This window comes from Mycteria americana, chromosome 17 (genome assembly GCF_035582795.1).
Source record: "Mycteria americana isolate JAX WOST 10 ecotype Jacksonville Zoo and Gardens chromosome 17, USCA_MyAme_1.0, whole genome shotgun sequence".
Lineage (NCBI taxonomy): Eukaryota > Metazoa > Chordata > Aves > Ciconiiformes > Ciconiidae > Mycteria > Mycteria americana.
Genome location: NC_134381.1, coordinates 4,019,659 through 4,035,889, shown reverse-complemented (window position 1 = coordinate 4,035,889; position 16,231 = coordinate 4,019,659). Strand labels below are relative to the sequence as shown.

At 55.1% G+C, this 16,231-nt stretch overlaps 1 protein-coding gene across 3 annotated transcripts in view; it reads left to right on the top strand.

Annotated features, from left to right (window-relative positions):
- WHRN (whirlin) overlaps positions 1-16,231 on the top strand; it is a 57,764-nt gene that overhangs the window by 16,248 nt on the left and 25,285 nt on the right. For 2 of the 3 annotated variants that reach the window (XM_075519686.1, XM_075519685.1), the window contains exons 2-3: positions 1,811-2,026; positions 14,433-14,558. In XM_075519686.1, coding sequence (XP_075375801.1) covers positions 1,811-2,026; positions 14,433-14,558 — 342 coding nt within the window. The remainder of the gene's footprint in view (positions 1-1,810; positions 2,027-14,432; positions 14,559-16,231) is intronic. The other variant, XM_075519687.1, reaches the window with a different exon arrangement.

Here is a 16,231-nt window from a genome sequence, read left to right as displayed (position 1 = left end):
ATGAGGAGTTGCGGCCTCATTCAGAGATGAGACTTTGCTCTTGGGACCGTCAGTGCCGTTTGCTGTCTCGGTACCTAGGTAAGTAAATGACGTTATGCAGGCTTAAAAGAGGATTTCATAGAAATGGCTCCAGTTTGAATGGAGAATGAGGTTGTTTCTGGGGGGGCTGTACCCTGTCTCATAGGGGTCACTCTGCTCTGGTAGCTCTAGGGTGGGTGAGAAGCCTCCCTGCCACCCCCAGCTCATTGCCGTGGAGTTCAGATCATCCTGAGCCTGTCTGCATGGCCGCTCATGAAGGGGCTTTGGGTCGGGAAGCTGAACTGTGCCCTGAAGCATGGATGGGCCCCTCCGCCGTGGCACCCCGGGGTGGGCAGTGGGCTCAGAAATAGCTCCAATGTCCCGGTGAGACTTGGGCTGATGCCAGACTGGTGGGTGGTGGGCACCTCTGCCCGTCTGCCAGCCAGGCTGGCTCCACGCGCTCGCAGCGAGAGAAGAGATCGCGGCAGGAGATGTGTTTGAGGGACCGGGGGAGCTACGGGGACAGGGGCTGGAGTCCGTGAGCAGCCCAGGATGTTGAAGTGCTCTGCAGTTCTTCTGGTGGGGCTGTTGGTTTTGCAATCCTTGTTTAAGCTCTCCAGGCACGTGGTGACCTTGGTTGGGAGCGTGTGACAAATTTGCAGCCAAATTGCTGTATGTGATGGAGATGCTGAACTGGGAATTGGTGAGCTGGATTCTTTCTGGCTCTGGCAGGGAGGGACAGGAGTGTTGCCAGGTCAGAGCTGGGATCCAGCCAGCCCAGTATTACCAACGATATTACTCTTTACCGAAGAGCTGCTGGTATTAGTTCTTCCCGGTCGTGAGCTTTGTTCGGCAGCTTCTCTGTTTAGTGGGGAGAAGAGACCTTGCAGGAGCAGCTCATCAAAAGGACATATATATGGAAAAAAACCCCAAAGCACCTCCTTTCTGAGAGCAGATCCAGGGTGTTAATGTTCCTGAGGCCTCAGAAGGGATCGGCACTTAGAGCTGTCCCCGGGGAGAACTTCTATATGTTAAGTTTACTATAAAGCCTATGTCAGCTTCTCATGGTGGAAGCTGGAGGAGCAGAGGAGCAATTGCAAATCGCCTTATCTGGGTCCCAAGGTCATCTCTGTGCATGCTGTTTTAAATATATGTATATATTTAATAATTACTGGACTCATTAATTGACTGCTTGTGCTGGGGAAGGCAGCTGGTAATGAAATGGAAACAGAGGCTGAATTTCCAGGAGCGTTGTCAACGTCCCCTGGAGGCATCAGGAGCTTTTCCAATGGCGGAGTTTGGGGCCGAGCTGTGGGGAGCAGCCGTGCTGCTCTCCTCCGGCATTGATCCCTGTCCTGCTCTGGCTCCTCTCCAAAGCCGCAGAAACTGCCCAGTCTCAGGTTCAGCCCGTGCTGGGGTTCCTCCTGGCACGTCACGACCCACCTTGCCTCCCAAATTCTGCTTCACTCTGCTCTTTCCCTGGCCGATGGGGAGAGCATGTTTCCTCTGTCAGCCGCAGCAGCTTTGCCATAACACTGCTGTCTGAGATCTAGCCCTAGATCTAGCCCTAGATCTAGCCCTAGATCTAGCCCTAGTCTCAGGAGAGACTAGAAAAATTCCAGCTCTTTCACTAGCTTTTTATGTAGCTCAGTCATTCATTTGGTGGTTGCAGAGTAGCTTGAGATCTTTCAACCTCAAGGAAGAGCAAAGCCATGTCACCCGAGTCCTAGGGCAGATTGTCCTTCCCCCTCCGTGGGCGCTAACTCCCTCCTCTCCTCGGCTTGTCTTCCAGGTACTGAAAGGCTGCAAGAAGCTGAACCTGTCTGTACATTCGGTGGGACGCATCCCGGGGGGCTATGTCACCAACCACATCTACACCTGGGTGGACCCGCAGGGCCGGAGCGTGTCCCCGCCAACGGGCCTGCCGCACCACCAGAACAGCTCCCTCCGCAAGGACAGCGAGAAGAGGAGCCACCTCCAGCTCCTGCAAGAGGGAGATGAGAAAAAGGTGAGCAAGGGGGATCAGCCACAGCCCTGGGCGCCTGTCTGTGGTTACCCGTGACCAAGTAGGAGCCAACCCTCTTTGTTCCCTTTATTTTTTTCATTTGTGTGATTCTGGCCTCCCTTGGGGTAGCCTGTCTCTCCTTTAGGATACGCTGGATCCTGGTTTTCTCCCTTGGTCTGTAGCTTTCCCTCTGTCTCCCCCGAGGAGTCCTGTAGGACGGGATGGATTGGCTTTGTTCCCACGTAACACAAGTAGAACCCGAGCTGCAGATAAGGCGTTGTCCAGATGCAGACTCGTCTGGCGCTGAGGGTGCTGCTAGGAACAGCGGTCAAACCAGGAGTTGCTTTTAAGGCTTTTTCCCAAGCAGGCTGTTGTTCTGGCCGGAGGCCCGCTGCCAACATGGTCACTGAGAGGCTGACATAGATGTTATGTTCAGGAGGGCTTGTGGATTTGGAGGGCTGGATCTCAGACTGCATTACTGCCCTTCTTCCTGCATTTCAGGTGTTTCCGTGAGGCTTTTTTGGGTCTCTTGGCAGTTTTATCTAAGTAAAAAAACCCAATTTTTCTCTTCCAAAAATGCTATAAAATAAAATGGATTATTTTCCTTTTCCATTTGGGGAGAGGCAGGCTGAGCCAGGAAGGGCCTGAGCAGTGCCTGTGCAAAAAGCCCCGTCCAGTGAAGAAGGAGCGGGGAAGGGAACGGCTTTCATAACGGTACCCAGGGGAGCTGGTGGTGGCCAGTGCTGGCCACTCCAGCAGGGCCTGGATCTCGGGCCTTTGACAGAAAGGAAAGCATATCAGCACATCTAATTCCCAGTCGTCTTCTCTTACTGTGAGCCTGCCCTCCTTTGAAATAGGCTTATAATAAGTGAAGCCAGCAGAGGATTTGTTCAAGCTGCAATATCTGATCTCGGGGTTTTGTGTTTCTTCTCCCTCATGCTTCCCGTGCCCAAACAGACCCGGAGACTTGTAGACGCAGAGGAACAGTGCTCAGGTGCCCTTGCAGCGAGGCACAGGCTGGAGGGACAGACTCTGCTCGCTGTCACAGAATCACAGAATCACAGAATCATATAGGTTGGAAAAGACCTTTAAGATCATCGAGTCCAACCATAAACCTAACACTGCCCAGCCCACCACTGCACCATGTCCCTGAGCACCTCATCCAAACGTCCTTTAAATACCTCCAGGGATGGGGACTCAACCACTGCCCTGGGCAGCCTGGTCCAATGCTGGACAACCCTTTCAGGGAAGTAACATTTCCTAATATCCAGTCTAAACCTCCCCTGGCGCAACTGGAGGCCATTTCCTCTCGTCCTGTCACTTGTGACCTGGGAGAAGAGACCGACCCCACCTCTCTACAGCCTCCTTTCAGGCAGTTGTAGAGAGCGATGAGGTCTCCCCTCAGCCTCCTTTTCTCCAGGCTGAACAACCCCAGGTCCCTCAGCCGCTCCCCATCAGCCTTGTGCTCCAGACCCTTCCCCAGCTCCGTTGCCCTTCTCTGGACACGCTCCAGCCCCTCAATGTCTCTCTTGTAGTGAGGGGCCCAACACTGAACACAGCATTTGAGGTGCGGCCTCACCAGTGCCGAGTACAGGGGCACAATCACTTCCCTAGTCCTGCTGGCCACGCTATTTTTGATACAAGCCAGGATGCCATTGGCTTTGTCCCGGTGGTGATGGATAGGGAACTGTTCGTCCTGTGCAAGCAGGACGCGGTGTTGCCTCACCAGCATCGGTGGGATAGCCAAGTGCTGTCATACGAGTGAGCGGTGCTTGCTTCCCAAAGGCACGGAGTTCCTTGGAGCCTCCATCCTGTTACCCTGAGATCACTGTGGCTGTCCCCAGCGCTTTGATTGTACGCCCAAAATATCCTCAGCTCCTCCTGGAAAGGCCGTGGAGGGATCTGTAAGCTGGAGCCTCCGGTCTCAGCCAGAGAGGGGGAAAAAAAAAAAAATCTAATACAGGATGAGGCAGTTAGCTGATGAAATACTCATGTGGGCCACAAGGGAGAAGGACCCATTATTTTTACTTTAAGGGGAAGAGAAAAGCAGCCGCTGCTGGCTTGCGGGCGTCCCCCACCCGCTACCGCTCGGTGTCACCTTGATACAGCAGGCAGCGACTCTTTGAAGCCGTAGGTAGGAGATGTTTCTCTGCACATCGTTCCTTTAGTCCTCGCTGTGTAGCGACATGAAACGCTTAGCAGCCTGAAGCTGTACACATCCCTGCCCGGTGCCTGAGCCTCGCACGGCCCCAGACGGCCCCGTCCCGACAGTCCCTAGGGAGATGCGATTGCCGGTGCCCCGGCTGTCTCTGGGCAGCTCGGCTGCTGCATGGGCCGGTTATCAGACCAAAGCTCCCTCCTCTGCGCGGCTCCTGGTCCTGAGCTCGTCAGGCTGTCTCCCAGGGAAGGGGAGAAAATGAATCCAACTGAACTTTGCAAGTTAAAGGCGCTTTAATTACCATAGCTTAATCTGCTTTGGAAGCGAAGGAAGCCACGTTGAATGAAGGCCACGTTAAACTTGGAAGAGTGTCCGTGCTGGGCTTGGCGGCTGTGGATACGCTCCCTGCCGCGGCGTGAGGGGGCCCCGGCTCCGAGTCCCCCACTGCGGCACCTGTCTAGCTGAGCTGGGCTGCAGGACCGTGGCTCACAGACGTGGCTGCCCTTGTTCTGAGCTGTGCTTCTCGGGTGCTGTTGCTGCGATGCCTCTTTGTGGCAGTGCTGCACGTGCAGAGCGCTTGGAAGATTTGCCAGCCTTGGGTGGGATGCCCAGTCTTCATGGTGCTACCAGCTTGTGGCTTGCTGGCTGCAGGACCTTTTGCCCGGGTGTGAGGTGTGGTGAACAGCCTCGCACACCACCTGGCCTTTCCAAAATCTGAGCTTGTTCTTCCGTTCCTTGGTGCTGCTTCACACAGTCAGACAGCCCTTTGACTTCTCGCAGTGGAGGATCGTGCTTTGACCCCAGGGCAGGGGGGCGAAGGCCCCTCTTTTAACCTGGGAAGAGTCAAGGAGAGTTGCAGGAAATGTTTGAAGCTCACAGAAATGGGTGTGCAAAGGTGTGATGCAGAGGGCAGCGCTGGCATCGTGAGAACGGGCAGTGTTCAGCCTTCTCCTGGCACTACCCTGCACGGCATGTCAGCAGCGACGCCGGTCGCTCCGCGGTTCCCGTCCTGCCCCTCGGTGCCACGCTGGCCGTGAACGTTTCCAACAGAAGCTATCAACCGCGTGGTGTTTCAGTCCTGGGGTCCCCACGCAGCTCTGGCGGCCCTTGGCTCCCTCTGCTACTCCGGACTTGACTTGTGCACGCCTCCGGGGTGCCCGCTGCTCTGCTGCAGCGCAGCTCTCGGCGCTGCCTGGAGGCCTTCTCCTTGCCCCGTTAGCCGGCCTCCGTCCTTGCTGACCACAAGCACGACGCACCTTTCTCCCTAGCCGGCTGGCTCGGTGGCTCAGAAGTGCTTTCAGCAGTAGCTGTGAGCACTGGTGGCACCCGAGGTTGCCCAGAACAGCACCCTGACCCCTCTGCTCCTTGCGCTGCCTTGAGCCTGCCTCCAAACCCAGCTCCTCCTCACAGCCCTGCTCATTGGTGTCAACGTGCAAGGCTTGGTATGCATGTTGCCATAACCTCCGCTCCTGAATTCCCTTCTGTAGGACCGGCAAAAGAAAATTACTGGATGGTACACCTTTTAAATGACCAAGGCCACCCAGGCACTTCTGTATCCAGAGTGGCACCGGCCTTGCCAGCCGCAGGTGAAAGCGAGCCCCGCCGCGATCGAAGGCTGGCTGGCAGCGAGGAGAGCCTGACCCAGTCGGTGGATTTGAGAGGGGTGGTTTGGTGTGACTGCCTGTGTCGGCGGTCTGAACACATGCTCCAGGGCACGAAGTAGCCGAGTCGCTTTGTCCTGACGTGCTGAGCACCATCGGGAGATGAAAACACGTCCCAGAACACGGGAACGGCCTGCCTCTAGTATTTTCTCTTTTTATTTGTATGTGTAGAGAGACATAGATATATTTAACTGTTGAAAGAGGGGTTATTCTGTTCACAAATATCATGCAAATAAATGCAACATATCCCTGGTTAATTCAGCCCGGTCAACCGGAATTGACAGGTACCCCCGAGGGCTATTTGATTTCTGGATGGTTTTACATTCTGAGGGGAGGGCTGGGGATTAGTTGGTTATTTTTTTCCCGCCTCGCTCTCCTATTTCTAATCGATCTGAATGTCCTGGAATACATATGCAAAAGCTTTCAAACAGGCACCTTTTGGGAGAGTAGAGCAGAGATCAGACTTCAGCCCTACGGCGGGAGGCCGAAGCGATGTAAACCAGCAAGTTTGTTAACGTTTTGCTACAGTTCAGTAAGCCTGCAACGCTACTGTAGTGACGGTGGTATTTCCAGCTTTTGCAAGGTTAAATTCAAGGTTGGTGGAGGCATCCGACATTCATCAGGCAATAGAGATATCCCTGTCTGGCTGCCTTTCCCTCCAGCACATCTGTTCTGTATGCCTGAAAGGATGGGGTTTGTAGCACAGTTTAACAAGTTTGCTTATCTATAGGCAGAAGCATTCATTATCAGAAGGCTTGAAATGGAAACCGCTGCTGTGGCGCGTGTGTGCTGGTGTAACCGATCCGTCTGGCGGCGGAGGGATCGGGTGCATGGCTGCGGGCTCCCGGGCGGTGGGCCGGAGGCGTGGAGCAGATGGGCTGGACTGGTGTGCAGCCAGGGTGGTTGGGCTTTCGGCTGACAGGTCGGTCGGTCTGTCTGACCTCCTTGGATAGCTTTGCTCTAGCACAGGCTTAGTGCAGAAGGCAGCCGGCGTTGCTGGGCTAGGGCTGGCACATTCCTCGCCCTTGGCTTTCTGTCGTATTTTTGTGTGGACACTGGGATTTCTTTGCCGTCAGCTGTGGAAGAAGCCATTAAGGGGCTTTGGGAAGCTACTGGTGGAGCGTCAGCTGACTGTCCCCTGGCTTGGCTTTCACCGTCCTGTTTCGGTCAGTGGTTCTGGGCCAAAATCCAGCTTGCACCAAGCCTGGGTTAGGGGCTATTCCGTGTGGATGAGCGGGAGGTGAATGCTAAGATCTGGGCCAATTATTCAGTGTAGACCTGACCTAACACGAATGATCTCTCTTAAGAAGGCACAAGAAGGGATGCGAGAATTAAAGGGAATGGAGGGTTGAAGGAGGTGCTGGCACTTGTATGCGCTTGCGGTTGTGCAAGTTATTGCAAATCTTTACACTTTCCGTGTCTGTGTTGTCTGTGGCAGGTTGAAGAGATGGCTCTGTTTCCCAAGTTTTGCTATTATTAGTTTCCTGCAGTAAGGGCAGCCTTCCCTCTAGTTGTAATCAGTGGATCCCGTGTTTCATCAGAGCCCCGTGCCCGTCTTCCCCGTAGGTGAAGTAGCCAGTGACGGTGGTCAGTAATAACCGTGAAACGAAGGGCTCGCACTAGTGCAAAGCTCTGGTGAAATGTTCTTGGAGCCACCTACCTCCGGGACAGACGCAGCGGCAGGTCACAGTCCCCCAGCACCGTCCCAGCGGAGGATGTGGCCTGCTTGCTGCAGAGATGGGACCTGCTTCCAGTGGTCACCTTGTGCTTCCGAGCACTTTGGGTTTTGTGATCTGTTCAGGCTTAAGTCCTCTACGTTTTTTCACAACACCAAGGAACATTTGTGCTGTGAGTTGTCACTAATGTACTTCTGGGATCAACAGCTTATTTCATTAAAAGCACTTTGGAAACCATCAGCCAGCAAAAACTGGTAGGTGCTGCTGAGCTGGGAGGAAGATGAACTGTGCAAAATGCTCTGCAAGTGTCGGACTGCTAATTCTCTGAGAAACGCCGTTTCATCAGCTGAATCGTTGCTCTAATGTGCTTATTGCCAGGGGAGCTGCTTATTCCTTTAAGCTTTTGGTGCAGCAGAAGAAAGAAAATATACATAAAGAGACTGCGAACTTGGCTTCAGGCAGTTCTGTATTCAAAAGTAGCTACAATTATTATTAAAAAAAAAAAAAAAAGAAAAAATATCTGTCGTAACATTGCGTGGCTTGAATGTTTGAGACTCTAATGGTGACTACTTGAGCATGAAGGATAAGAGATGCCGGAGAGATAGGAAGGCTTTCTTTCTATTAGACTGTAATGACATTTTCAGTGCGAAGTGATACAGTTCCCCGCGTCTCTCACTGCTTGCTCTGACCTTGCTGGGGTTTGCTTTGCTTCACAGCAAGAAGCCTCTCCGGGCTCCTCGGGGGTATGTGGTCAGCTCCCCGCCTGCCCGCAGGTTTCCTGTGGTGACTGGAGGATGCGATGTGAGCCGCTGGTCCCCCCCTTCTCTGGGATAAAAGGAATCCTTCTGCCTTGGGTGGTCTGTAGCGCCGTCCCAGCAGACTTACCCCAACACGTCCCTTGGGTCAGGCCTCGGCTCGTGCTGGCAGGTAACGGTGCCATCTCTTCATTATTTCAGGCACTTGAAGCAGAAAAAGCACCCAGAAGCGGTAATTGTGCCCCAGAGGTACGGAGCGCTGCGGGAGCGGAGCACTGCCCCGCGGGGAGGCAGCCGTTGGGCTCCAGAGCTGGGCAGCCCTGCTGGGCTGGGCTGGGCTGGGCTGGGCTGGGCTGAGCCTCGGGATCGGGCCCCGGGGCAGAGGACTCGGTTTAGAGACTGCCCTGCGCTGCTTCTGCGTTGCCCGCCTGTCCCTCTGCTCCGAGCGTCACCTCTCAGCCGTGGGAGATGCTCGCTGCCCCGGCGCACCCCTGCTGCAAGAACCGGCTTGCAAATCGGCGCCCACGCGTGCCCGTTGCGTAGCCAGAGGCAGCGCCGTAGCTGCGCCAATATTAAACACGCTGGGAGGTGGCTGCCAGTGTAGGTGTGACAGCAAAGTCCCCAGCATGGCCTTACAAAGCCTGCCCTGGCAGGGGGGTTGGTGTTGAGCCGGCTCTGATGGATCCGGCTCCGCTAGCAGCTCTGACTCGGCTGCTCCCAGTACCTCAGTTAATGGGTCGTGAGCTGGCTCTGCGTTCCTGTGAGCTGTGCTCGCACGTTCGCAGGATGTCTAGACATAAGCCAGTGGGGTTTCCTTGGTAAGTAGGAGGAGGATGAGCCCTGCGAGCCTCCTTCAGTGTTGTTTGTGTTGTTTGGTAGCAGTAATGGCATGGAAATAGCTGTCGGCATGGGTGAAACCTTCTCGGCCACTCACGCAGCTGCGTGCTGAGTTGTGCTGCTGCAGCGTAATTCTTGTCTGAAAGTGCTTTTTCTAATGGTAAAATTGAATCTGTCAACAGGTAATTTCATAAACCCAGAGAAAAGAAATCCCATGCAAGAATCAGCTCAGAGCAGATGCCTTACTCACGATAGCATTTTTTTCCTTCATTTCCTGTTACAGGAGGTGGCAGCTGTTTCAGTGTTAAAATTGAAATTAAAATTGTGACCCTGATCTTCCAAATGCTTCTGCGTTGTACACGCGGGAGTAGCTCGGGGCTGGATGCAGCCTTGGTGCGGCACGGGGAGGAGGTGGGGACCGCGCAGCGCCTGTGCTGCCGTGAGCCTGGGAATAGCTGTTAGTGGTAACTAACGGTCAGCTGAATAGCTGATTCCTGGGAATAGCTGGCCCTTCTCCGCAGGGCGCGGGGGGTTACCTCGCCTGGATGTCCTCGGGTTCCCCCCGCAGAAGAGCTGCACTCCTGCACAGCCGTGCTTGCTGCCTCTGTTTCAGGATGGTGCTAGGACAGCCGTGCGTTCAGCAGCCTGCAGCGATTCCAGCTCTCCCCGGTATTAGCCCCTGAGGTATGTTACAGCTTCTCCCTCTGAGCTTCGGCCTGGCAGCAGAACAGGGGGAGAGCTGAGGAGAGAGGAAACATAAAGTGGAAGCGTAACCAAAATGCTCTCTTCGGGGACGAGACTTGCACAGGAGTGTTAATCATACGTGTACAAGCCTCCTCACTTGAGTGGAAAAGCCCAAGCAGAAGGGCCTGGTCCAGGAAAGGGCGTGTTGGGGGTCTGTTCCCAGCGGGGCCCAGGATCGGCGCTTTCTGTCATGGCAGGATCTAGTCACAGCGGTGGGAACCACCGGGACCCGCAGCCTGGTCACGGCGGACGCGTGTAGCTCCCTCCTTGGACACCAGCTTGGCTCGTGCTTCGCCGTCAGCCCGCAGTCTCCCTCCTACCCCACAGCCGTGCCTGGAGCGTGGGCACGCGGCGTGGGAGAGGTTCCCTCAACGGGGATGGCAGCGGCCGGGGAGAGTGCTGTGCCTGGGGCGGCCGGCAAGACGGTGCCAAGCCCACCTCACGCCATGCGTGCCCCCGACCCTGGAGACAGCCCCTCGGAGACAGGAGGCCCTTGGGAACAGTGTGCAAAACAGTCCCCTCTTATCCCTAAGCCCTTAACGCGGAGTGACTCAGCCTTTGCTTCATCCTGGCAATCAGCTTATCTCTCGGTTTGGCTCCTGAACGCTTTCTCTCCGCTCCTCCTTCCTGCCTCCCTCATGGCTCCCCGCTCTGCTCACCCTGAGCCCCCTGCCTGCGAGCACTCGCTTTATTTCTCAGCTATTCCCTAAATCTGCAGTTTGTCAATAAGCCGAGTGCTCCAAGGGTTATTTCTCTGGCCCCCGCTGCAGCCACGCTTTTCCCCGCAGCCTGAGTTTCTATTGCGATTTGCCCAGGGTTTATTCGGAGAGGCGTAGGTATTAGCTGATTAAGAAATGCAGTTAAGCCCTCAACAACCCAACTTTCTGCGATTGCCAACAGCAACATATTTTTAAGTAGCGCTTAGGTTTTTTCATGCAGCTTGGGTTTGCAGGGAGGTCTTTCAGACCTTTATTGCTCAGGGCTGCGTTCATTGCTTGCTGCTTCTTGAAGACGGGGTTTGCCTGGTACGTGTGTAAGCAACCCAGCTCACCCAGCAGCACGTCGGGTTTATAGGGAGAGGGAGTATCTCTTACTCGATCTGATGATACCGGGGTGTGGAGAGCAGCTTCTCAGCTTACCAGCCCGTCCGGATAGTGTTAAAGGGAAACGGAAATGTCTTGAGACGGAGCTACCCCTCGTGTTGGTAACTCCCGTGGAGTGCTGGCACATCTATTTGTTGTTTAGGGACTCGTAGGGAGGGAGTGTTGCCGTTACCAGTCCAGTTGGGCTCTGATCTGTGCTTGCATGCACTTTGCTGCTTTTCTACTATTCGTATTTTTCCCAAAGTTGGGGAATTTTAGAAAGATATGGCCACGGTGTGGCAAAGAAGTTACAGTAGAAGGGAAACCCTGAATGTCATGAGACAAATGGGGAGAAAAGAGAAGGACTTTGGAAAAGTATAATATTTTTCTGGTTTTAATAAATCCCAGTGAAATGTTCTATAAAGTAATCATTCTATGTCCAGAGCGATGTTTTCACGTAAAGAGAAAGCTAAACCGCCCTTGATTTTGACAAGCAAACGCTCTGCTGGGTGGGTACAATGCCCGCTCTCCTCCCCGGCCTGAAGCGTGACGGTCTCTTCGTGGTCCCGGTACAACGCTCCAGCCCTAGCATTGTTTCCAGCGCTTTGTGCACTTTAAAGCAGAGGAGGGACTAACCCAGGGAACGCCGGGTTTGCGCAGCCCTGGACGAGGATGCTGATACAGGCAGATAATGTCTTCCCGTTCTCCCTCTCCGGCGTTCCGCGGTACAGCCGTTTCTGGAGCGCGGGGAGCCTGCCCGTGCTGGCAGTGCCTTCGTGGGGTCACCCCAGCTTCAGCTCACAGATCCGTAAAACACGCGCAGCTGAGGAGGCATTAACGCAGTTGCCAGCCAGCTGTGATACCAGTATAGAAAAGTAGTAGCTGTTTTGGCATCCGTTTGTTAAAGTAGAAAATTTTGCAGTGTGTAGTCCTTGGGTAGCTTTATGTCCTGCTGCTGATTTCTGCCTTGCTGCTGCGCCACCACCAAGACGGGAGATGGGTTTTCAGTACCGGCCTCTCTAAGGCTGGACTAAATTCCCTGTGTGATGCTGTGTCCTCTGGAGAGGCAGGTTAATTAGCGACTTGAAGCTGGAAATGACTTTTCCATCCAGGTAAATGTGCAGGCTTTTGATTTGACTGTGATGAAGAGTTTTAAATATAAAAGCCGTTCACAAACAGTCTGTTTCTGGTTGTTTGTATCAGCGTGAAACACATTCTGGCTTTTCTCATTAGTTTTTATTCCTGCTGTCTGCTTTTCTCCAGAATTGACTTAAAACCTGGGACAAAAGCAAAAAAAAAACCCCGGAGTTATTCATTTAGAAAACGTCATGCAGCGAGTGAACAAAGGCGATTTTAAATGGAGAGTCCTCAAGGGAGCTAAACGCAGGCTTTCTCGTTCACTCTGAATTCTCACCTGAGCTTCCATATATCACCAGGCCCTCTGAGTCGGAGGGGCTGGAAGCAGGCGGATGGGAAGCTGGCTGATAGCTCTGGCGTGCCTTGCAAAATCAGCCCTGCGGCCAGCGTTTGGTGGGGAAAAGAGCTGTGCAGGTGCTGCGCGGTGCTTCAGCCCCTCCGAGGCTTGTGGGAAACGTTCAACGTCTGTTGCAGTATGTGCTGCCTGCTCTGGGCAGGATAGATGGAAAATCTGTGCTGGCGTTATTCGTTAGAGATAATAAGGCACGCGGCCGTGCGGAGGAGTCCCGGGTGCCTTCTGCGCCTGGGCCAGGCAGGGTGCCCGGGCGGGGCGTGCGGCGAAGCTGCCGTCTGCGGCGACCGGCGGCCGCTGCGGGGTGGCTGGGCTGGTGCAGGGCCGTGAGGCCCAGCCCGGGCCGCGTCGGGGCCCTTCCCCGCTGCCGCCCCTGCCTCTGCGGCTTGTCCCGTTGCTTGTTTTCTGTAGCCTCTCCGGGGGAGAGGGCGCCTGGAGCGGCCCCTCGCAGCCGCTGCTGCGTAAGAGGGGGGCAGAGGAAAGGGGCTGGGCGCCTTCCCGGTCTGGGGCGGCGCGGGCAGTTGCTGTGTGACCGCACGTTTGCGCAGGGCACGGGCAGGCAGAGGGGAACCGCGCGGCCCGCGCTGGCTGGCACTGCTCCGTCAGTGGTGCTTTGGGGATTTCTCTGGGCCGAGTAGTGAGCCCAGAGACGCACCCGTAAGAGGAGAGCACTGAAAACTGCCGCAGATGACCTGTTCCTCTGGTTTACGGTTGTAGTCCTCCCAGGCCACGTGTGCTGCCCCTCACGTAAGCTGAACCTTCTCGGTCCTCCGGAGCTGGCATTTCCTTCTCGTGTTCCCCGCTGCCTCCCCTGTCCCGCAGGAGCTGCCCTCTCCGGCCAAGGGACGCGGCGGAGGTACAGCTGTCCTGTGTTCCAGCTGGCCGTGTGTCCTGCCTCTCCCTTCGCCTGCATGTTTTCCTCCTCGTGTTTCTGAGGACTGCAGAACAGGAACAGAAGGGCTCCCTTGGTGCTGCTTTGTCACCCTGTGCCACCTGGGGCTGGTGGCAGGGGAGGTGCCGTGGGCCCGAGCAGCCTGGCCTTCAGCCAGAGAGCTCACAGCAGCTCCGCCTGGACCCTGAGGGTGACTGCCATAAACCGGAGCGAAGCCCGTAGCTTGCGTTATTAGTTGATGTTTTTAGTCGCTGGTACTGGAGGCTGGGTTTCTGCAGAACAGAGAGGAGAAGGGCGGTATCCAGCAGAGCTCCGGCAGTCCCTTGTCCGGCTGACACCTTAGCGGGACTCCAGCCTGCAGAATGGTCTCTCAGCCCTCGCCTAAGCTGTGTCTCCTTTCCTGAGGCCCAGACCCCTCCTGAAATAACTTTACTTATTCCACTCAAGGCATTAACCTCCTTCCATGCCAGTGCTTTACGTCTGGATTTGTCACCCGAGTCCTGGATGTCATTCCATCATCTTTCTCTCTTCTTCCGAGTTTTCCTTTGGAAGAGCCAGGCTTCCACACCGTCTCGACGTGATCTGCCCTCTCGCTCTGCTTGACCCTCTAAATTATCGAAAAACAGGAAAAGACAAAACATACCCAAATCACGGGTGTTGCATGTTCTCCACACTTCACTGGAAAACGCCGCCCTTGGCAGAATCGCCCTGTCTGTCCGCCGTGTCTGTGGTTAGCCGCGCTGCTCCCTGGGGATGCACCTCTACGCCTCCTGTGGGCCACAGCCAGCCCGGACCGTTTGCCCAGGCGCGGGGAGATGGGCGAGCGTAGGGAGCCCCGGGAGCAGCTCGACCTGCTCTCCCCCCTCCTCTGCATTGCTGCAGGAGCCAGCTGCAGCGGGGGGGGACGGTGCTGGTTTGGAGCTCCCTCTGGGGCTGCGCTTCTCTGGAGGCATCTACAGCAGTGGCTCTGTCCCCGGGCGTGCGCTGCTCACGAGGGACCCGGTGCGACCCGGTGGCAGCAGTGGGGATGTGGCTGTTGGCAGAAGCGTGGAGCTGAGACCGCTTTGGTGCGGCGCTCGGACGCCACGTAAATGACTCTTCCGCCTCCTCTGCAGGTGAATCTGGTCCTGAATGAAGGGAAGTCCCTGGGCCTCATGATCCGAGGAGGGGCGGAATATTCCCTGGGTATCTACATCACCGGTGTGGATAAAGGCTCCGAAGCAGAGAGCACTGGCTTAAAGGTAAGAGTGTCCCCGGAGTGGGCTGGGGCGGGGGGTAGAGCTTCACAGGCTGTGGCTGCAGGGCCGCGTCGGCACGTCACTGCTGCTGTTCCTGCCCCTCTGCCCCCGGCCAAGCAGGGCTCTCAATGGAGAGGTGAGCGTTGCATTTCCGAACGGCTTTTCAGGGCAGGTTCTTTGGACATTTTGGATACTAAGCCTAGAGGCAGAGAAAAATGCAGCCTTACAAGTTCTGGAGTAGCTTGTACTTGCCGTCTGCCTTAGCACACCCCCGCACCTGATTTCTCCCCCTTGAGATAGCCCAGGGATGGTTTTGGTGTAGGTATCTGAGAGTGCAGCCCAGACCTGGCAGGTGAAGAAAGTCCCTCTCACCTCCCCGAGCTGGCAGGGAAGAGTTTTCCGTTAAAGCTCCTGGTCCTGTGCCCTCTTCCTGCATCTCGCATCCAAACCCATTATGTTTGGAGCTAGCGTTTTGCACAAGGTGCTCAGAGCCTGCTTGCAGGGAATGTGTTTAGCTGCCACGATGAGAGGAGGCCAGGCTTGCTGCGGAGGGAGCAAGTGCGTACTGGTTTCCTCCTGCAGCATTGGCACCCGCAAGGATCGTGTCTTAACAAGCAGAAACAGCAGGATCGCCCTTGGGGCTAGAACAGAGCTGATCTATCAGCAGCCTAACTTGGTGTGACCTCCAGCTACGTCAGGATCCCTCCATAGTCAGACGGGTTCCTGAAGGGTGCTCTGTGGGTTGGCTGGGCCCTTCTGAGGCTGGACTGGTCCAGAGTCCTACAGTTTTGCTGCAGACCTCTTGCAAAGCAAGATCCTACATCTCTCTCATCCCACCGTGTACACACGCACACACATCACCTCCATCCTCCATCCTTCCTGCTGTACCAGGTCTCAGAACAGGATGGATGTCCTGGGACCTCAGCTGTTCCTGGAAGGGGCATTTGGGGTTAAAATTTTATGTTCTAGGACGTTCATCAGTAAAATAAGTTGAAAAGGGAGCTATTGGACTTTGAGTGCAGCATCTCTCTGCTGCTGAGGGATGGGGCACGTTTGAGACTCAGACTTCCCGGACTGTAGTGTTTTACTTCGTCACTCAGGGTTTATTTTTTGGTGTTTTTTTTTTTTCCTTTCTAAATGACCCAAGTCCCTGCAATCGCATCGTGCCCTTTTTGCTCCCTCCAGTGCAATCCCATGGGCTCTGAGAGACAGTTCTTTCCCTGCTCCTTGTGTCAGTCAAGGATCGATGGATGTTCAACTCCCTAACCTTCTCTCAATCCCCTGAAGTGGTGCTGGAGTGCCGAGGATCGAGGGGTAATCTGCTCTGATCCCCTCTCTGTATTGCAAAGTGATACGTTTCTCCCTTGATCAACCCCAGAGAGTTTAGGACTAAGCCTTCAGCTTTGCTCCAGTGGCCCCAAAAAGTCACTTAAATCTGCAAAGGCTGGTAGCATGAAGTGGGTGGACAGTCTGGTGGAGAGGGCTGTGATTTGGGCTGGGACGGATACGATCCTGTCCTTGAAGTTGCTGTGGCACGAAATGTTGCATCTAACTGGGCATTGAGGTCGCCAGGGTTCCCTTTATAGACAAGGAGACATTTGTGGGGGCAAGGCAACCACTTCGGAACTTAATTGTCCGCTGCAGGCTCCTGTTTCTCTCTGCTGACTCTTTTTGAC